General features: G+C 42.4%; 1 protein-coding gene across 1 annotated transcript in view; it reads left to right on the forward strand.

The window, feature by feature from the left end:
* TANGO6 (transport and golgi organization 6 homolog) overlaps positions 1 to 16,894 on the forward strand; it is a gene marked incomplete at its 5' end in the record, with an annotated part of 202,259 nt that overhangs the window by 71,114 nt on the left and 114,251 nt on the right. The window contains 2 exons of the mRNA XM_045293918.1: positions 2,413 to 2,922; positions 5,772 to 5,829. Of these exons, the coding sequence (XP_045149853.1) occupies positions 2,413 to 2,922; positions 5,772 to 5,829 (568 nt within the window). The remainder of the gene's footprint in view (positions 1 to 2,412; positions 2,923 to 5,771; positions 5,830 to 16,894) is intronic.

Consider the following 16,894-nt stretch of genomic DNA (forward strand, 5'->3'; position numbering starts at 1 on the left):
CCTATCCTGGATTTCATATGCAGAAAAACATTAAAAATGAAAAAAAAAAACAAACCCCACTAGCAACAATAATAAAGTAAAACAGATAAAAATCTTAATAGAAAAGAAAGCAGTAAATATTAAAAATTTGAGCAAACTTAACTGGATTTTAAGGGAGATGAAATGATAGGGTGCTAAATTTTAACCTAACTGCACCAGCAACAATTCACTTTTTAATGCATTGTGTGTGACACCAAGGCTATGTGCAGCCCTGGCCCATGCTCATAGGGGACTCACCAAGGGCTCAATCTGTGTATTTCCCCCTCACTTTTTTTTTTTTTAACAAAATAGCTTAAAAATGGTTCAAAGGGAAGGTCAAATGATACAATATTACATTTTAACTTAACTGTGTCTGCTGTCATAATTGACTTTACAGTGTTCTCTGTCTGCTAACAGGGCTATTCATGTCCCTCAAACATGATAGAGGGGATTCACTGGAGGCTTTATCTGTGGCTTTGGGCTTCCATTGTCATCCATAACCTGCAAACCAGGTGATCACAACTTTAGGTCTGATACCCTTTCCTCCTTTAGATTGGAGTGTATTATTTACAGTCCTTGGATCACACAGGCTGATGTGTTTCTGTCATGTGGACTTAGTTGACACCTTACTTGGTGATAGCTGCTTGTTTGAAAACAGTTCTTTAAGACCCCATATGCTGTTCTTTCTGATAGCCATACACCATCTAGTTTCTTCACCACACTTTGCTATAACGCCCATATCTTCAGTAATGACTAAGAAGTTTGAAATGAGCAAGAAAAGATGATTGTTTTACAAGATAATTGAAGAAATGAAAGAGGGGCTATGCAGACCAAAGATAAAAATAGGTATTCTCATTCCAGATGCTTGAAGATAAAAAAATTAAAGGCCATCAAACTACACTGAATAAAATTTGGCATGACAACAGTAGCAAAAGTATCCTAAAATGTGTTGCTCACTGACCTTTTTCTTAAAGAGCATGTTACCTTTAGCCTAGATAGTCTCTCTCCCCTTAAGATACAGTATTGTCAGGATGGTCAATTGTTTTATACTTCTAGGATAAACTAACATGCCAGAAGGCCAGGCGTTCTACCTTATATCAAGTGTGCATTATTTATAGTAATGTAAACAAAGAACTCTGAAAGGTGCGGGGTGTGGTAAGATGCTGTAGCTACAGATGAAATGCATACTGCAAGCTTTCATGTACTTGGGGGGCACGTGGAGCAAGTGGCCACAAGCAGTTCTGTGGGTGTAGAGTGTAATATGAAAGCCCATTGTATAGGTCCTAAGCACATGGTTGATTATATAATACATGGCCTGCCTTGTTCTGAAAAGAATTTAACACCCCCGAAGTTTTCCAATTCCAGGGCTTCACAGAGCCTCCTAGGATACTGCTCCAGGATTGTCACACAGAATGCATCACCACTGGTTCTTGCCCCTTCCCTGGGATCACGCGCCCCTTGCTGAGGGAGCCAAGTGGCGATAGTGGAGCATTGCTTCCTTAGAGAATAAGATCGTGGGCAGTTTTCATTCCCATTTGGTAAGAGAAATCCCCTCTGCCAGTGGCCCTTGTCGTCCCTCCCAGACCTACGGTAGGTAGCTCTGAAGGCTAGCCAGACACCTTAGGTCGCTTAGCTCAAGTGAGACCTTGTTAAGTGGGAATGTGGACTCTGGAGCCAGACTTCTTAAGTTCTTGTCTTAGCATCTTCTGGTTGTGTGACGGTCACACGTTACGGAACTGTTCTGTGCTACCATTTCTCCTTGTGGATAAAAATATAAATCATAGTAACTATCGCACAGGGATGTGGGTGTGAATGAGTGTGTGGGTTGTTCACTTAGAAAAATGCCTGGACACAGGAAGGGTTCAGAACAACAAGGTCAGCAGTTAAAACACACCAGCCACTTCTAGGGAGAAAGCTGAGACTGTCTGGCCCCAGATTTACAGCCTCAGAACCCCCGAAAAGGGTCACCATGAGTCAGACTCAGCTGGATGGTAGTGAGTTTGGTTTTGGATACCTCATCACAAGTGCTTGAGTGCTCACTGGTTGCTCTGGAGGATTTCCAAGTTATAATGACCTTATATGTGTCAAAGGAGGACTGTCTTCCATAGGGACTTTACCGGAAAATTTTTTGGAAGTAGGTTACCAGACCTTTCTTGCAAGGTGCCTCTGAATGGACTTGAACCACCAACCTTTGGGTTAGCAGCCAAATGAGCTAGCTGTATGCACCACTCAGCGATGCCTACTAAATACTCCTCCCAGGCTGTGCACTTAGATCACACCAGCAACAAGAGTTGCTCGCTGCACTTTTCATGGAGAACATGTTTCCTTGTGCCCAGGTCCCATGACTATGAATGTTGTTAACGTAGATGTGCCCTATTGAACTTTATTCTGTAGTTGAAGTCCAGCGATTTTGCCATCCTGAAGCAGTTGCTGCCTCTGCTAGAGAAGGTCTCCACCACCTACCCTGACCCTGTCATCCAAGAGCTTGCTGATGACCTGCGCATCACCATTGCTACCCATGGAGCCTTTTCCACGGAGGCTGTCAATGTGGCTGCCCAGAGTACCCTGAACAAAAAAGATCCAGAAGGGAAAATAGAAACCAACCAGGAGAGGTCCACTGATGTTGCGAGGAGCCACTTGGAGCAACAGCAAAGCAGTGCGAACTCTAGCCACCAAGCAGGCCGAAAACCTGCTCATGCCCCACTCATTCCTCAGGAAGCCAGCAAAGCAAGCACCACTGTGGGCCAGAGATCTCAATGTATCCCCTCAGAGGAGCTCCAGGAGGTTCTTTTATCAGCTTACGATCCTCAGATTCCAACCCGCGCTGCTGCTCTGAGAACGCTTTCTCACTGGATAGAGCAGAGAGAAGGAAACATCCTTGAGATAAAAGAGAAGCTTCTCAAGGTAAGTAGGATGCCCTGTAAAAACCTCATGTGCTCAGGGTGGGGCAGCTTTCAAGGTGTATCCATTGAAGTATTTATAGAGGGCCCTGACTGTGTCAACCAAAGTCCCAGACTGCCTTCAAGTCATGTGTAATTTTTCTGAAGAGGCAAGAGTTTGACCCAGGAAAGAAAGCCACATGAAATTACTCCATTAAGCATGAGTGCCAGAATTTCTTTCTTTTTTAAAAAAATCATTTTATTGGGGGCTCATACAAATCTTATCACAATCCATTCGTACATCCTTTGTGTCGAGTGCCAGAATTTCTATGGAAAATAAATGCTACGGATAGGCAAAGGAGAGCCTGAGATCTTGGCATGACCTTGACAGACTGGTCAAGTGTGAACAGAGGAGAGAAAGGGAATGAGACAGTCTAGGCATCTGAGAAAGCATGAGGGGAGTCAGAAAGCACTGCTCCAGAACCACAGAAACCTTTCAGAAACAAAATATAAAAGTGGGAAGTTATTGTTTCTCCACACATCTGCCATGTAGGTCTGTACATACCCTTCTACAGGAGGTGCTTCTGTCTCTCTAGCCCTGCGATTGTGTCTTTTTCACTGGTTCTGGTTATTATATCACTTCAGAACAAGCAGTTGGAAGCATCTTTGAAAGATCCAAACCATGTTCCTTTTCATTGTTCTTTGGGTTTGGGGAACAAAATGATGCCCGAAGATCAAGGCTGTAGGATGGATGGGGTGAGATTCCTAAGGAAATTCTCATAGACCTGCCCCTACTCCCCTTGTTATAATTGAAAAGAATACCTTGCCACAACTCTCCTGGCTTCTTTGTCATCGTCGCAGTTTTCCATGATCTTAATGAGCCCCTTTGATTTTTCTATGTACTTCGAGACAAATCTGTCAAGATTACCCCTTTGGAATTCCAGAAACGAGCTGCCATATCCTCTGAACTGACCTCTCTGCCTTGAATCTTACTGACCCTGCAGATCCCTTCGGAAACCACGGTTATGATTGGATCTTTTTTTTCAGAAGGCACACTAATGAAACTAAGGCACGCTTATGACTAAGAAATTTGTCTGCAGCCACCCGTTGGTCACAGAGACATGTTTAGACACATTTTGCTTGACACAGCCCATGCATGTATGGGCTGGAACACTAACAGCAATATTTGTTGACTTACCCTGGACACTTTTGTGGTAAATAGGTCCCCTGTTGACTTATTTTTCTCAGGACCTCTTCTCCAAGAGGTATTGGGCAGAATGGGGCTTGTTGTCTCTCCTTCCCCCAATACCAGTGAAAAAACTATCCTTTAAATTGTGTGATTATGTGGAGCAATATATATGTGTACGTAGGGATCTTTTTCCTTTTATGGGAATTGTCCTGATCACGTGTGTTTGAGATTAAGAGGTCTCGTGATGACTACCTGGGATCAAACTCCAGATCAATTTCTTGTACAAGTCACTTATACTTTCTGGGCCTCAATTTCTACATCTGTAGAGTCAAGCTAATAATAGGGGCCTGCTTTATGTTGAAAGATTTAAAATGAAGTAGTCCATCTAAAAACACTAATTATAGGCCCATAATGAGCACCTTAGGAATGTTTGCTGTCTTCATTATTAGTTCTTTCTTATGCTTTGGCTGTTAGACTAAGAAGTATAATTCTGATTGAAAAAAAATAGGAGCTTAAGTATTAGAATCAATTTCTGCTGTTACAGAGCCAGACCTTATTATACCCTATGGATGTTTTCTCTAATCTCCCAACAATGGCAAAATGGATAGTATTTCATTTTATAGATGGGAAGACTGAGGTATGAAATATGCCAAGAATTGCTGTCATTGAATTTTGTATTTCCTTGGCGTGATCATGAAAAATATTCCCTCATACATCTGTCTAGATGATCAGTGCTATGAATCATGTTTGAAGCTCCCCAAAGCTTCATCCCGAGTCCCACTCCTCCAACTTGGCCATCCTCCTATCTCTCCTTCACATACTTAAGATGAGGCGACTCGCAGCAACACTTCATAGCAGGAATCATGGAGGCAGCAAAGGACATGGTATTACATATGGAGCAGACATCCCTGTCTTCCCCTGGACACTAAACAAAAAGCAGGAACATGGGCACTGTCTTTCTCTGGCCCTCATGTTAGAACCTAACCCTGACTTGTAACTAAGACTGCTGGATAAACAGTACCCGCTCAAGGTGACACACCTTGCCGGGTCCTGGAACTATGAGATGCTTTGACAGTAATTTGTTACTCGTGTTAACTGGAGTGCTGAAATTTATAAAAGATTCGAACAGAAAAGAAAGAGAACCGATCTGAGGTTATCACAATAGTAAAATCTCTGCCTCTCATTTGCATTTCTGTATGCTTTCTTGAATAGAAGAATAAAGAATCAAATTATAGCACATATAATATCCGTTGTACATGACCCCACACCTTGCCTTCTGTGTGCCACAGCCTACAGTCTGTCTTGTCAGGTATAGGATGTTACCTCCCATGGGCTGCAATGGAAACATGTTCCTGATTGTTCTCCCAGATACTTTCCATATCTGCTGTTGGGGTACCCTTGATTACTTTAAGAAATATCGCTTCCTAAGCCCTACCCTATGTTGTCTATTTTTTTTTTAAATGAGGCTTTTTCAAGGAAGTTCCATTATTTTTTCACTCCATTTTTCAACAAACTTTTTGAAGCCCCCTTGTATATATGGTTTTCTCCAGAAGCATCGAAGTTTGACAAATATCTAGCCAAGATAAAGAGGAAAAATATTCACTCTTTTGAAGCTGACAGAAAGGATTTCTTAAATCTTACTTTCCCTTTGTGAATCATATCACTGTTGTATTTTGTGATTCCAGATATTCTTGGAGAACTTGGAGCATGAAGATACCTTTGTATATCTGTCTGCTATTCAAGGTGAGTTAGTTCTGGTTAGGGTCTATGGACTAAAACTTTATATAATTTATGTGTAAAAATAGTCTTACGTCTAGCATGATTTCTGGCCTATCCTCCTGACTCCTAACTGGGACTTGCTTTGATTCATAATATAATAATAATAATCTTAAAAGGTAAGGATCTCTATAGTTTGAGTGTCTCATAATGATGAAGAAGTCATTGCTTATGCTTATTTAGTATTCCATGAATTAAATCCCGTTTTCTCTAATACAAGGAGATAAAGAATAACTTATCTAGAAGCTCTCTTTGCACAGATCCTTTGTGGACTTAACTGTTGCTGTTATATACCTTCGCCCACTCTTCAAGCTAAAAGAATCTTATGCACTTAATATTTCTATTAGCAGCCAGATGCTTAGCCATTCCTCCACCAGGGCTCCTTCTTAATATTTCTTTATTAACATTTTTGGCAATAATTTTAATTCCCTTTTGTGATTCTCTAGTGTTTTCCACATCTCTATTAATTCCTGAAATTAGATGTAGACCAGGCTTCATGTAAAGGGGTGTAGAAAGCTAGTCAGCCTTCCCAAGAAAGTGAGAAGTCAACATGATGAGAAGATCAGAATCAACTCTTTTGGCGCCATCCGTGTAGTGAAGGGTGAGAACTTGGGCTCTGGAGTCAGGCTACCTGTGAACACAACCTCACTCCCTCACTTCTCAGGTGAGGTCCCTGAATTCATCTCAGCTTTCATCTCCTTACCTGTTTAAAGGTGGCTAAAGAGGACTGTAAAAAGGTACCGGCACTTTGGAAAATAGCCTGAAAGTTTCTCAAGAAAGATCAATGCAGAGTTACCACTTAGCCCAAAGGCTCCAACACCTCTGGGCAGAGCTAAGAGAAATGGAAATACAGGTTTCCTTGAAAACTTGTATGTGAATAGCCGTTGCCGCATTAGCCAGTGGAGCCAAAAGGTGGAAGTAACACAGATGTCCATCAATCAGCTGGTGAACAGAGAAGCAAATTGTGGTAATCCATATAATGGATTATTATTTGGCTATAAAAGAGAATGAGGTACTGATATATATATGTATATCTATATTACATGTATGTGAATATATATTTATATGCTGCATCATAGATGAACATTGAAAATGTTAATGCTAAGTGGAAGAAACCTGAGAGAAAATACTGTAGAATACAGTCCCATTTGTATGCAACATTCAGAATAGGTAAATCTATCGAGACACTAGTCTAGGACCTCAGGCTTGATGTACACTGGACATTCCAATCGGCAATGGCTAAAGGCAAAGACTACCAGCCATTCAAGGAATGAGTGTGGCCAGCTGCCGCCTTTTTTCATGACAGCCTTGAGGAACACTTTCAACATTTCCCCATGTTAATTAGTGTCCAAGATAAAATGGGATCTTCATTCCTATTGCTCAAGAATCTTTGTGAGGTTTAAATAGCTAAGAACACCAATCATTTATTATTATTCATCTCTCTCTAGACCAGTTGAGGTTCAGCTGATCCAGCTGATTCAGCTGATCAGCTCTGGTCCCTACTGTGAGACTGGGGGTGACCATAGTGGCTCTGATGTACATGTTTCCAATCATTTCTGGCCCAATGGCCCACCAAGGCACGCTTTGCTCACAGTGATGGCAGAAGTATGCGAGAGTAAGAGCTCACTGTGGGACCCCTTCTGTCCTGTCACTAGTGTCTCATTCTGTTGGCTAAACCCAAGCCATGTGGCTGAACCCCAAAAGTCAAGGAGCAAAAAATAAACCCCCCTTTTAGTGGGACAAACTGCCAAGTCCCATAGTGAAGAACATAGATGTGGGGAGGGCTGAAGCATAAACTGGCTTCAATATATGCAGTCTTCCACATCAGATGCATTCTGTTACCCTCCAATGGCATGTGTGTTAGTTTGGGTAGACTAGAGAAACAAATCCATGGACACACATATGTGTATAAGAAAGAGATTTATATACAAGAGCAACTGAACATTGAGAAAACATCCCAGCCCAGTCCAGATCAAGTCCATAAGTCCGATAGTAGCCCATATTTCCGATATCAATATATAAAGCCCTCTTCAGACTCAAAAAACACATGCAATGACCCTGAATACAGAAGATCACAGGCCAGTGGGTAGAAAATCTTTGGATCTAGTGTCATTGGAAACATCTCAGCGCTGGTAGAGGTCTCTCTGTGGCTTCTCCAGTTTCCGAGGTCTGATTGCGTCCATGTGGCTTGTCTTCAGTGTCTCCCAGGGAGTAGCAGAGAGAGACTTCTTCCACCTCCAAGAAGGAAGTACCAGATTTCCCAGAATTCTCAGGAGAAGGCCATGGCCCCAGAAGTCTAATTGGCTAACTCCAGATTGATAGCCCAGATCCCACCCTACACTTTTAATCCTCAAATTGACAGCAGATTAGGTGAATATCACAGCGTGTTTCCCTATGAGCACAGAGGCACGCGCTTGTCCCCATCAGCTGGTTCTTAATATACAGACACAGCAGTCGGGGCAGAAGAGTGTGTAGAGCAGGGGTTCTCAACCTCTGGGTCGCAACCCTTTGGAGGTCGAATGACCCTTTCCCAGGGGTCACCCGATTCATAACAGTAGCAAAATGACAGTTATGAAGTAGCAACAAAAATAATTTTATGGTGCAGGGTCACCACAACATAAGGAACTGCATTAAAGGGTTGTGGCATTAGGAAGGTTGAGAACCGCTGGCGTAGGGGGAAAAGAGATGGGATAGAGGGACATAGAGATGAAAACCTGACCCTGGGGAACCCTTCTTTACACAGAAGGCCCTTTGTTTATACTCCCCAAATCCTGAATGAGATGGCTCACTACAGTGGCTGCAACAATGGGCTCAAACGTAGCAAAACTGCCGAGAACAGAGACTCCAACAAGAGAGGGGTTTTGAGAGGTTTCCGAAAGCACAAGTTTAAAGCCTGGGGGCGTTGTGTCCTGCTCAGGAGCCAGCTGACAACGGAAATCCAATACATCAATGAAATAAGAACTTGACATGCCTATAATAGCATCATTAGGTGTCTGGGAACTAGCCATCCTGTTCTTTGCCCGAGAAAGGCTCATTCTGCCAAGGGGCTGCTTCTCATGGACGTGTTTTAGGACTGGTTTTCTGGAAGTGCTGGCTCGTCATTTACTGTGGCAGCATTGCTGTGTGGAATACACTTCTTAGCTGATTAACTCATCGAGCTCATTAGCCTCTAGGGTCTGCTATAAAAATCACAACTGTGGGTTGTGTTTGCTTTTATTTATTTTAATTGGTGTGCTAATCATTTAGTAGCTAATTTGGTGATAGGCGTGTGGGGTAGACGTGTAATTTCTGTTCTCTGCATCCTAAGATGGACAGGTTTGAATTAATTGATGTTTTCAGTGTTTGTAACATCCACTTAAAGATCAAGGCTGTAGGCGAATTTTCCATTAAGAAAGGAAGGAGCTGAACTTTCCCACCTGACATGGCTTGCGGAGTTCTCCCAGGGCTGTGGCAAGCCAGGAGGCTAGCTCCTGGGGACTCCTACTGAGGCAGAACAGGAGGAGCCTGGTGACTCTCAGTTTGAGCAGCCTGTACTTTTGAGAGGAAGTGAGTGAAAGAGAGTTCAAAGTTTTCCTTTATTTAGGCTGCCTAAATGCTCCACGTGAGAATTAAAATGCACCTTTTGCTTATTAATTTCTTAATATTTGGGATTTCTTTTGTCATTTGCCACCAACTTCAAAGTCTAGGCAGTGAGCAAAGGGCAATGAAATGAAACTCTTTCAACCATTATTTACTAATGCCTGATGGAGGATTTTCTGGTGTATGTGTTCCCTGCCCATCACGTGGAATAACTGCCTGGAAGGCAATACCATGTTGAGAATTAAGTCCTGGATGAGTAATGTTTTAATTTTAAGAGACTATACATCTCTTCCTATTCCTGCTGGAAAGTGAGCGTGGACTTTGTTCTTGTAGCCTTTGTCACCAGGTACACAGCAGCAGCTTCTGTCAGCAGCAAGTTCTGTACAAATTGCTGAACTCTATTTTTATTTTTTTGAACTCTATTTTTAATTGAGTGCTTTTAATTAGAAAACTTTAATCTATACAGATTATTGACCATTAAGTGTCTCTTCTTTTAGGTTCCTTGAATACTCTCGTATCAACATTATTACAACCCATGTATTGTCATCGTTTTACTTTTTTTTTTTAAATGACAAGGAAGTACAGAAGGTAAAAAGTGGAAGTCCTTCCATTTTCCAAAATGTTTTCGAGAGCCCCATCATGTCTATGTTTTGGGCAGATCTTACAGTGAACTTTGAAATAGGAGATTCAATAATGAGTGATGAGTAACTATTGAAAGGACTTCAAAAAGTTCGTGAGAAAATTCTGTTAGCCTTTAATTCCATTTTTCCATAAAAGTTTTGAAGCCCCCTGGTACGTTGTAGTCTTCAAATATGATATGATAGCCAGATTGGCCCTCTGTGGATCAGCTCGTGCACGTTCCTCTCACTTTCCATTGAAACCAACCCTGAGGATAAAGGCATTTCAAGGATCCATGTGGTCCCTTAGCAGGCATCAAGGTGACTCTGACTCATGGCATGTGCAGAGTAGAGGGGAACAGTGTCCCCCAGGATTCTCCAAGTTGTGACCTGGAAGCAGATCACCAGCCTCTTTCCTGGAGCCTCTGGCTAAGCTTGAACTGCCACCCTTTCTTCTCCCAGTCTCTCCACATTGAAGGGAACCTTAGATAAAACGACTACACTCATTTTTAAAATGGAAAACACACACACACACACACACACACACACACACACACAGAAGAACAACGAAAGAAAAGGTACACACACACAAATGAACTCTGAGCAACACCTGGGAGGTGAAGTCGGCCACTGTGGGGGAAGAGAATCTCCACATGCTGACATGCCCCAACAGATCACATCCACTCTTCCACCCTCTTCCTTTCAGAGTTCTCTTTGGCAGCGAAAGCCCCAGAAGGGGAAAGTTAGATACAAGTTGGAATTGTTTTCACAGAGTTTCAATCTGCGCAAGATTGCAAGTCTTAACTTGTCAGAGACTCAGCTCCCTATCTCATTCTCAGACTTCAACCTCGGGTGCGTTGGGAAACCACTAACCGAAAATAATTCTCTCCCTTGAAGTACCATCTAATTGGATCTTGGCATTGAAATCTGGAAGGGAAGCCTGTGAAGTTTATCATCTGCATTGATGTCCTCGAAATGGGAAAGTTTCTTTGGGTTTCTGTACTGCCTAATTAACGAAGGTGCATTAATGAATGTCTCAGATGCTAACCCCAAAACCAAGCCAAACTCAGTGCTACTGAGTCAACTTTAACTCATAGTGACCCTCTAGCGCAGAGTATAAACTGCCCCTGTATGCTTCCAGGGCTAAGGTTCTGTATGGCAGCAGAGAGTCTCATCTTTGTCTTGCAATATGCTATTTCAGTAGGTTCTGAAAACAGTTTTGGAAAATAGACACTGTCCAATTGTTTTAACAGCTTTCTTGAGATATAATTTACATACCTAAAATGTACAATGTACTGGTATTTAGCCTAATTAGAAAGTGGTGCAAAAAGAAAAAAAAAAAGAAAGTGGTGCAAAAGTCACCACAATGTAACTTAAGATAGTCTCATTATCCCCAAAAGAAATTTCATACCCATTAGCAGTGACTCTCCAGTCCCCCTCCTCTGAATCTCTGGCACTCACTTCTCTAATTCCTGTTTTTATAGATTTACCTATTCTGTTTCACAAATAGAATCGTCTAATAAGCAGTCTTTTGTGATGGATGCTGTCAGTCTCATCCGTTGTTCTTAGGTGCCATCGAATTGGTTCTGACCCTGTGTACAACCAAAAGAAGCATCGCCTGGTCCTGCACCATCCTCACAAGTGTTATGTTTGAGCTCCTTGTTTTATCCATGTCGTAGCATATGTCAGTACTTTTGTCTCTTCAATTGTTGCTTAGTATTCTGTTGTATAGAGATCTATGAGGGTGCTCCAAAATGTTTGTGGGATAATTCCATTATCTTTTTAATTCTGTCTTCTACGAACTTTTTATTTTATTTTATTAGGGACTCATACAACTCTTATCACAATCCATACATACATCAATTGTGAAAAGCACATTTGTACATTCATTGCCCTCACCATTCTCAAAACATTTGCTCTCCACCTAAGCTCCTGGCATCAGCTCTTTATTTTTTCCCTCCCTCCCGCTCCCCCCTCCCTAATGAACCCTAGATAATTTATAAGTTATTATTTTATCATATCTTGCACTGTCCGACGTCTCCCTAACCCACTTTACTGTTGTCCGTCCCCCAAGGAGGAGGTTATATGTAGATCCTTGTAATAATCGGTTCCCCCTTTCCAACCCACCCTCCCAGTATAGCCACTCACACCACTGGTCCTGAAGGGATCATCCATCCTGGATTCCCTGAGTTTCCAGTTTGTATCTGTACCAGTGTACATCTTCTGGTCTAGCCGGATTTTTAAGGTAGAATTGGGATCATGATAGTGGGGGGTGGGGGTAAGCATTTAGGAACTAGAGGAAAGTTGTATGTTTCATTGTTGCTACATCACACCCTGACTGGCTCGTCTCCTCCCCGAGACCCTTCTGTAAGGGGATGTTCAGTGGTCTACAAATAGGTTTTGGGTCTCCACTCCGCACTCCCCCTCTCATTCACAATGATATGATTTTTTGTTCTGATGATGCCTGATACCTGATCCCTTCGACACCTCGTGATTGGGCAGGCTGGTGTGCTTCTTCCATGTGTGTTTTGTTGCTTCTGAACTAGATAGCGCTTTTTTACCTTCAAGCCTTTAAGACCCCAGACGGTATATCTTTGATAGCCAGGCACCATCAGCTTTCTTCATCACATTTGCTTATGCAACCGCTTTGTCTTCAGTGATTGTGTCAGGAAGGTGAGTATCATAGAATGCCAATTTAATAGAAGAAAGTATTCTTGCATTGAAGGAGTACTTGAGTTCCACGAACTTTTTGAAGACCCTTGTTCTACATTTTTTTATCTGTTCATCTGTTGATAGACAAGTATCTGTTGGGGTCCCTGCTTTCAAGGTTTTTAGGTATATTGACCGGAGTAGAATTTCTGGGTCGTACGGTCATTTTATACTTACAATTACCTGAAGAACTAGCAGACTTTTCCTTACAGTGTGTACCATTTGACAGCAGCTGGCTAGGTTTCTGATTTCTTCGTATCCTCAACAGCACCTGTTGAATTTTGGTTTTCTGATTGTAGCCATCCTTGTGGGGATGAAGTGGTAGCTCATTGTTGCTGTGATTTGCATGTCCTGGTGATGAATGACATGTGGTGTCTCTTTATGAGCGTATTGGTTGTCTGAATTTCTCCTTTGAAGAGCTGTCTATTCAGCACCTTTACCTATTTCCAGCTTGTCTTCTTATGACTGAACTGTAAGAGTGGGTCTTGATATTTTCAGGTTAACCAGTGAAATACTTGTTAGTTTCTTGGTTTCCAGGGCTCATTTCAGATCCTTCACCTCCTCTTTATGTAGCCTAGCTGTCACAGAGGGGAAGTCACTGGAGGAAGGCAATGGTAAGATCCCTTGAGGAAAAGAGTAGGCTGCTTAAATGTCTGCTTTACAAACTATTAAGAAAGTACCTTCCCTGCAGTACATCCATTTAAATTTTACCCTGGAGCTGCCTCTCTAGTAAAGTTGGAATTTGAAGACAAGTTAAGGAAGATCAAATAGGTGAGAAAGCTCCTGAGTGAAATAACAAGCTCCTCTTGAGGCTGATCTTTAAAGACAACATTCCTTTACTCTCTGAGAAATCAGCACTGGGATGGCTCTGAGGTAGCAGCTGGAAAGAGGACCGAGTTCCTGCTTTTCTTAATATAAAGAGCGAGCAGTAGCATTACCCTTCATTTAAATACAAAACTCCTCATCTTACCAGATGTGATGAAGGTGATCCCTGAAGCTGTTCACACACTTAATAACCCCAATTATACTTTTTATTAACCCTGACATAGTTCATTCCTTTTGTTGCTGAATCATAAGTCTGATGCAATTTTTATTTTAACTGCACGAAGCATCCATTTTCCATTCTGTAGTCATGTGGAGATCTTGGGCAATAGTGAAAACAAGCATCTAAGTTTTATTGACAGGTTCATCAGGTATTATACTTTCACATGTGGTTTCCCTTCTTGACTTCTCTGCTGTCCCCTGAGAGGACAAGACTGGGAATTAATTGAGCCTCAGGGAATAGGTCCCAGGTATAGAGCCACCAAAGACCAATTAGGTCTTCTCTCTTGTTCATCTGTCTGGACATGTTGGGACTAGGTTTGCACTCTTTGGAGAAGGCTCTTTTAGAAGCGCATTTGCACTTTATGGCCAACTCTTGCTTCCCTTTATTATTAACCTATTTAGATAGGGACTTCTAGAAAGAGAATTGTAAAATTCACCATTGGCTGTTGATATTTTCCCCCTGAGTTGTTTAAATGGTTATTTATTAAGCCAACAAATACTGATTAAGCATGTACGGTGTGTGAGAGTGCTCTGCTTGGAACAGAGAGAGGATTCCTCAGCAAGGAAAACACCCGGAGCTCTGCTTTTGTGGTTTACAGTTGGTGGATGGAGGAGGTATGGATGGTGGCGATTATTAACCAAATAATCACACAAATACGTGTAAGATGTTCTCTGAGCACCTGTCTTATCAGAAAGAGGAAGATCTGATGGGTAATTAGGAACTCATGTAGCAAAGATGGGCGGGAAGAGTGTTCCAGACCCAGGGAACAGCAGATCCAAGCACGGCAGCAGCAGGGAGGAACGTGCATCTGAAGTACTCTGGGATGTCTCTGGACTAAGGAAAGAAAGGGCTGCTGGGTGATCTCTTAACTACCTGCAGCCCCTCTGTAAACAAAGTTCTTCCCTCTCTTGTTGAGCCTCCTCTGAACAGTTCATTGAAAAGCAAAAATCTGCTGTCTTTGAAAAGCCATGATCTTTGACCATCTACCTGATGTAGTAAGGAAGTTTCACGCCACCTGTCCCGTGTATCACAGGAGCCCTGGTGGCCTAGTGCTTATGTGTTGAACCAAGGTCAAACCGTTCAAAACAATCAGCTGCTCTATGAGAGAAAGATGGGGCTTTCTGCTCCGGTAAACGGTTAGTCTGAGAAACTCGTAAGGGCAGTTCCACCCTGTCTTACAGGGTTGCTGTAAGTCGGCCTTGACTTGATGGCAGTGAGTTTGGCTTTTGGTTTTGGTCCTGTGTCACGTCACACTCAGCCCTCATCACCTCTCCTTACTATCTGCCAATTGTCCTGAGGCACTATGAGAATGTTTGGATCTCTCTACAATGCTCTGAACTCAGGTGTCCAGTCCACAGCCCTGGCCTATTATGAAAACATTCTACGTACAGCTGGAAGAAGGTAAACCCACATGGAGTCATGTTAGGCTAGTGGTCTTTAAATAACTTTTGAGTTGTAGAAGCCATTTTTTCAAATGAGATTGAACACAAGGGTGTCCAAATCTCAGGGGATTTTTCTTTTCTTTTTTTTCTCCCTTCTTTGTGCCTTCTTTCCCCTTTCATTTTTCATATTTTCAAGGTATAAGCATTTATGGCTTTTATAACCAGAAGGAAATGTTTTTTTAAATGATCTGACTGTTTAGGGAAATGGAATCGTTTTATCTAACAAGGCTCAGAGACCAGCAGATTGAAACAGATGGCTCCCTCTGTGGTAATACCCTCTGCTGACCTTCTCACGGCTGAGGCGGCCCAAGGCACACAGTGACGGTGGGGTTTCCGCCATGAAATTATATGATGACAGAAGAAACCTAAGTGACAAACAGATGTTTTTCCCAAGTGGAGCTTTTCTTAATGAAATGGTTGCTTGGAAACCAGACCATAATAATAACTTTTCTATATTTAGTTTGTAAAGTGATTCAGTGTGCAGAATTAAGTCAAAGCATACTAATTAGTTAAAATTGAACCTATCCATTATTTCTTGTCTTGCACATCAGCACCGCAATGGTTAAATTGGGGACAGTCTCATCCCGGTTGGATCTATCCACATGCTCTTCATCACCAGGGACATATAAGGAAAAAGATGGCTCCTCGAGCCACTCTGCTCCGTTCCTCACTGTGAGTCCGCAGGAGTGCAGTGGCATTCTATTAGACCCCGCTGAATGAACTAGCATAGCAGCCAACGTGTGTATTCAGTGAGACGTGCTCTGTCAGAACTACCAGGAGGGTTGCTTAAGATGCAGAATCTCCGGCCGGCCTCCAAACCTGTTAGACCAAAGTGAACTTTGCCCACCACTTAAAGGTACATTTCAGTATTTCTGAAGACATCTTGTTATCTGGGAGAATAAGCCCCAACTCGTTTCTTCACACACACACACAAACAAGACTGCTAAGACTAAGTTGTGTACAGTGAAAATAGTACAAAACATAAAAACAGGGCATTTTTATGAAGAATAGTAGCCCAGTGCTTAAATTGCTCAGCTGTGTTTGAGCCCTCTGGATGCTTCCTGAGAGGAAGGTGCGGCAGTCAGTTTCCCTAAAGCTGACCGCCGTGGAAGCCCTATGAGGCAGCTCTACTCTGTCCTGGTTGGGTGCTAGGGGTTGGAGTTGGCTCGATGGCAGGAGATTTTAGTTTTGGTGAGTGAAAGAGAGGGCCCCTAAATGCTCGATGCTTATATCTATCAGCTCAGAATTCACGTGATGAAAACAAAAACACCAGGTTTATTGAATATATTTCACATTCCTTACAAGTCACCTTTAGTGTGCCATTCGGTGGCTTTCAGCATATTCAGAAAGGTATGCATCCATCTAGAACCAGTCAGTTCTAGAACACTTGATTGCCCCATTCCCTTCCACAGATGCTTTTACTTTCTTCTTTAGATTCCATACATATACGTCTTTCTTTATGCAAGAGTGCTTCAAAAAGTTTTGGGGAAAATGGAATGGAAAAATAATGGACATTTTTGAAAGCCCTACATACTTAGATAAACATTGGCCTGTTCACTGCAAGGTTGGAGAGTCAAACCCATTAGCTACTCCTCCAGAGTAAGATACGCCTGTCCCCGGTACCCCTCCCCCCCATTCCC

The sequence above is a fragment of the Echinops telfairi genome, unplaced genomic scaffold (genome assembly GCF_000313985.2).
Source record: "Echinops telfairi isolate 266 unplaced genomic scaffold, ASM31398v2 ScPeMD7_2291;HRSCAF=2852, whole genome shotgun sequence".
NCBI classification, from domain to species: domain Eukaryota; kingdom Metazoa; phylum Chordata; class Mammalia; order Afrosoricida; family Tenrecidae; genus Echinops; species Echinops telfairi.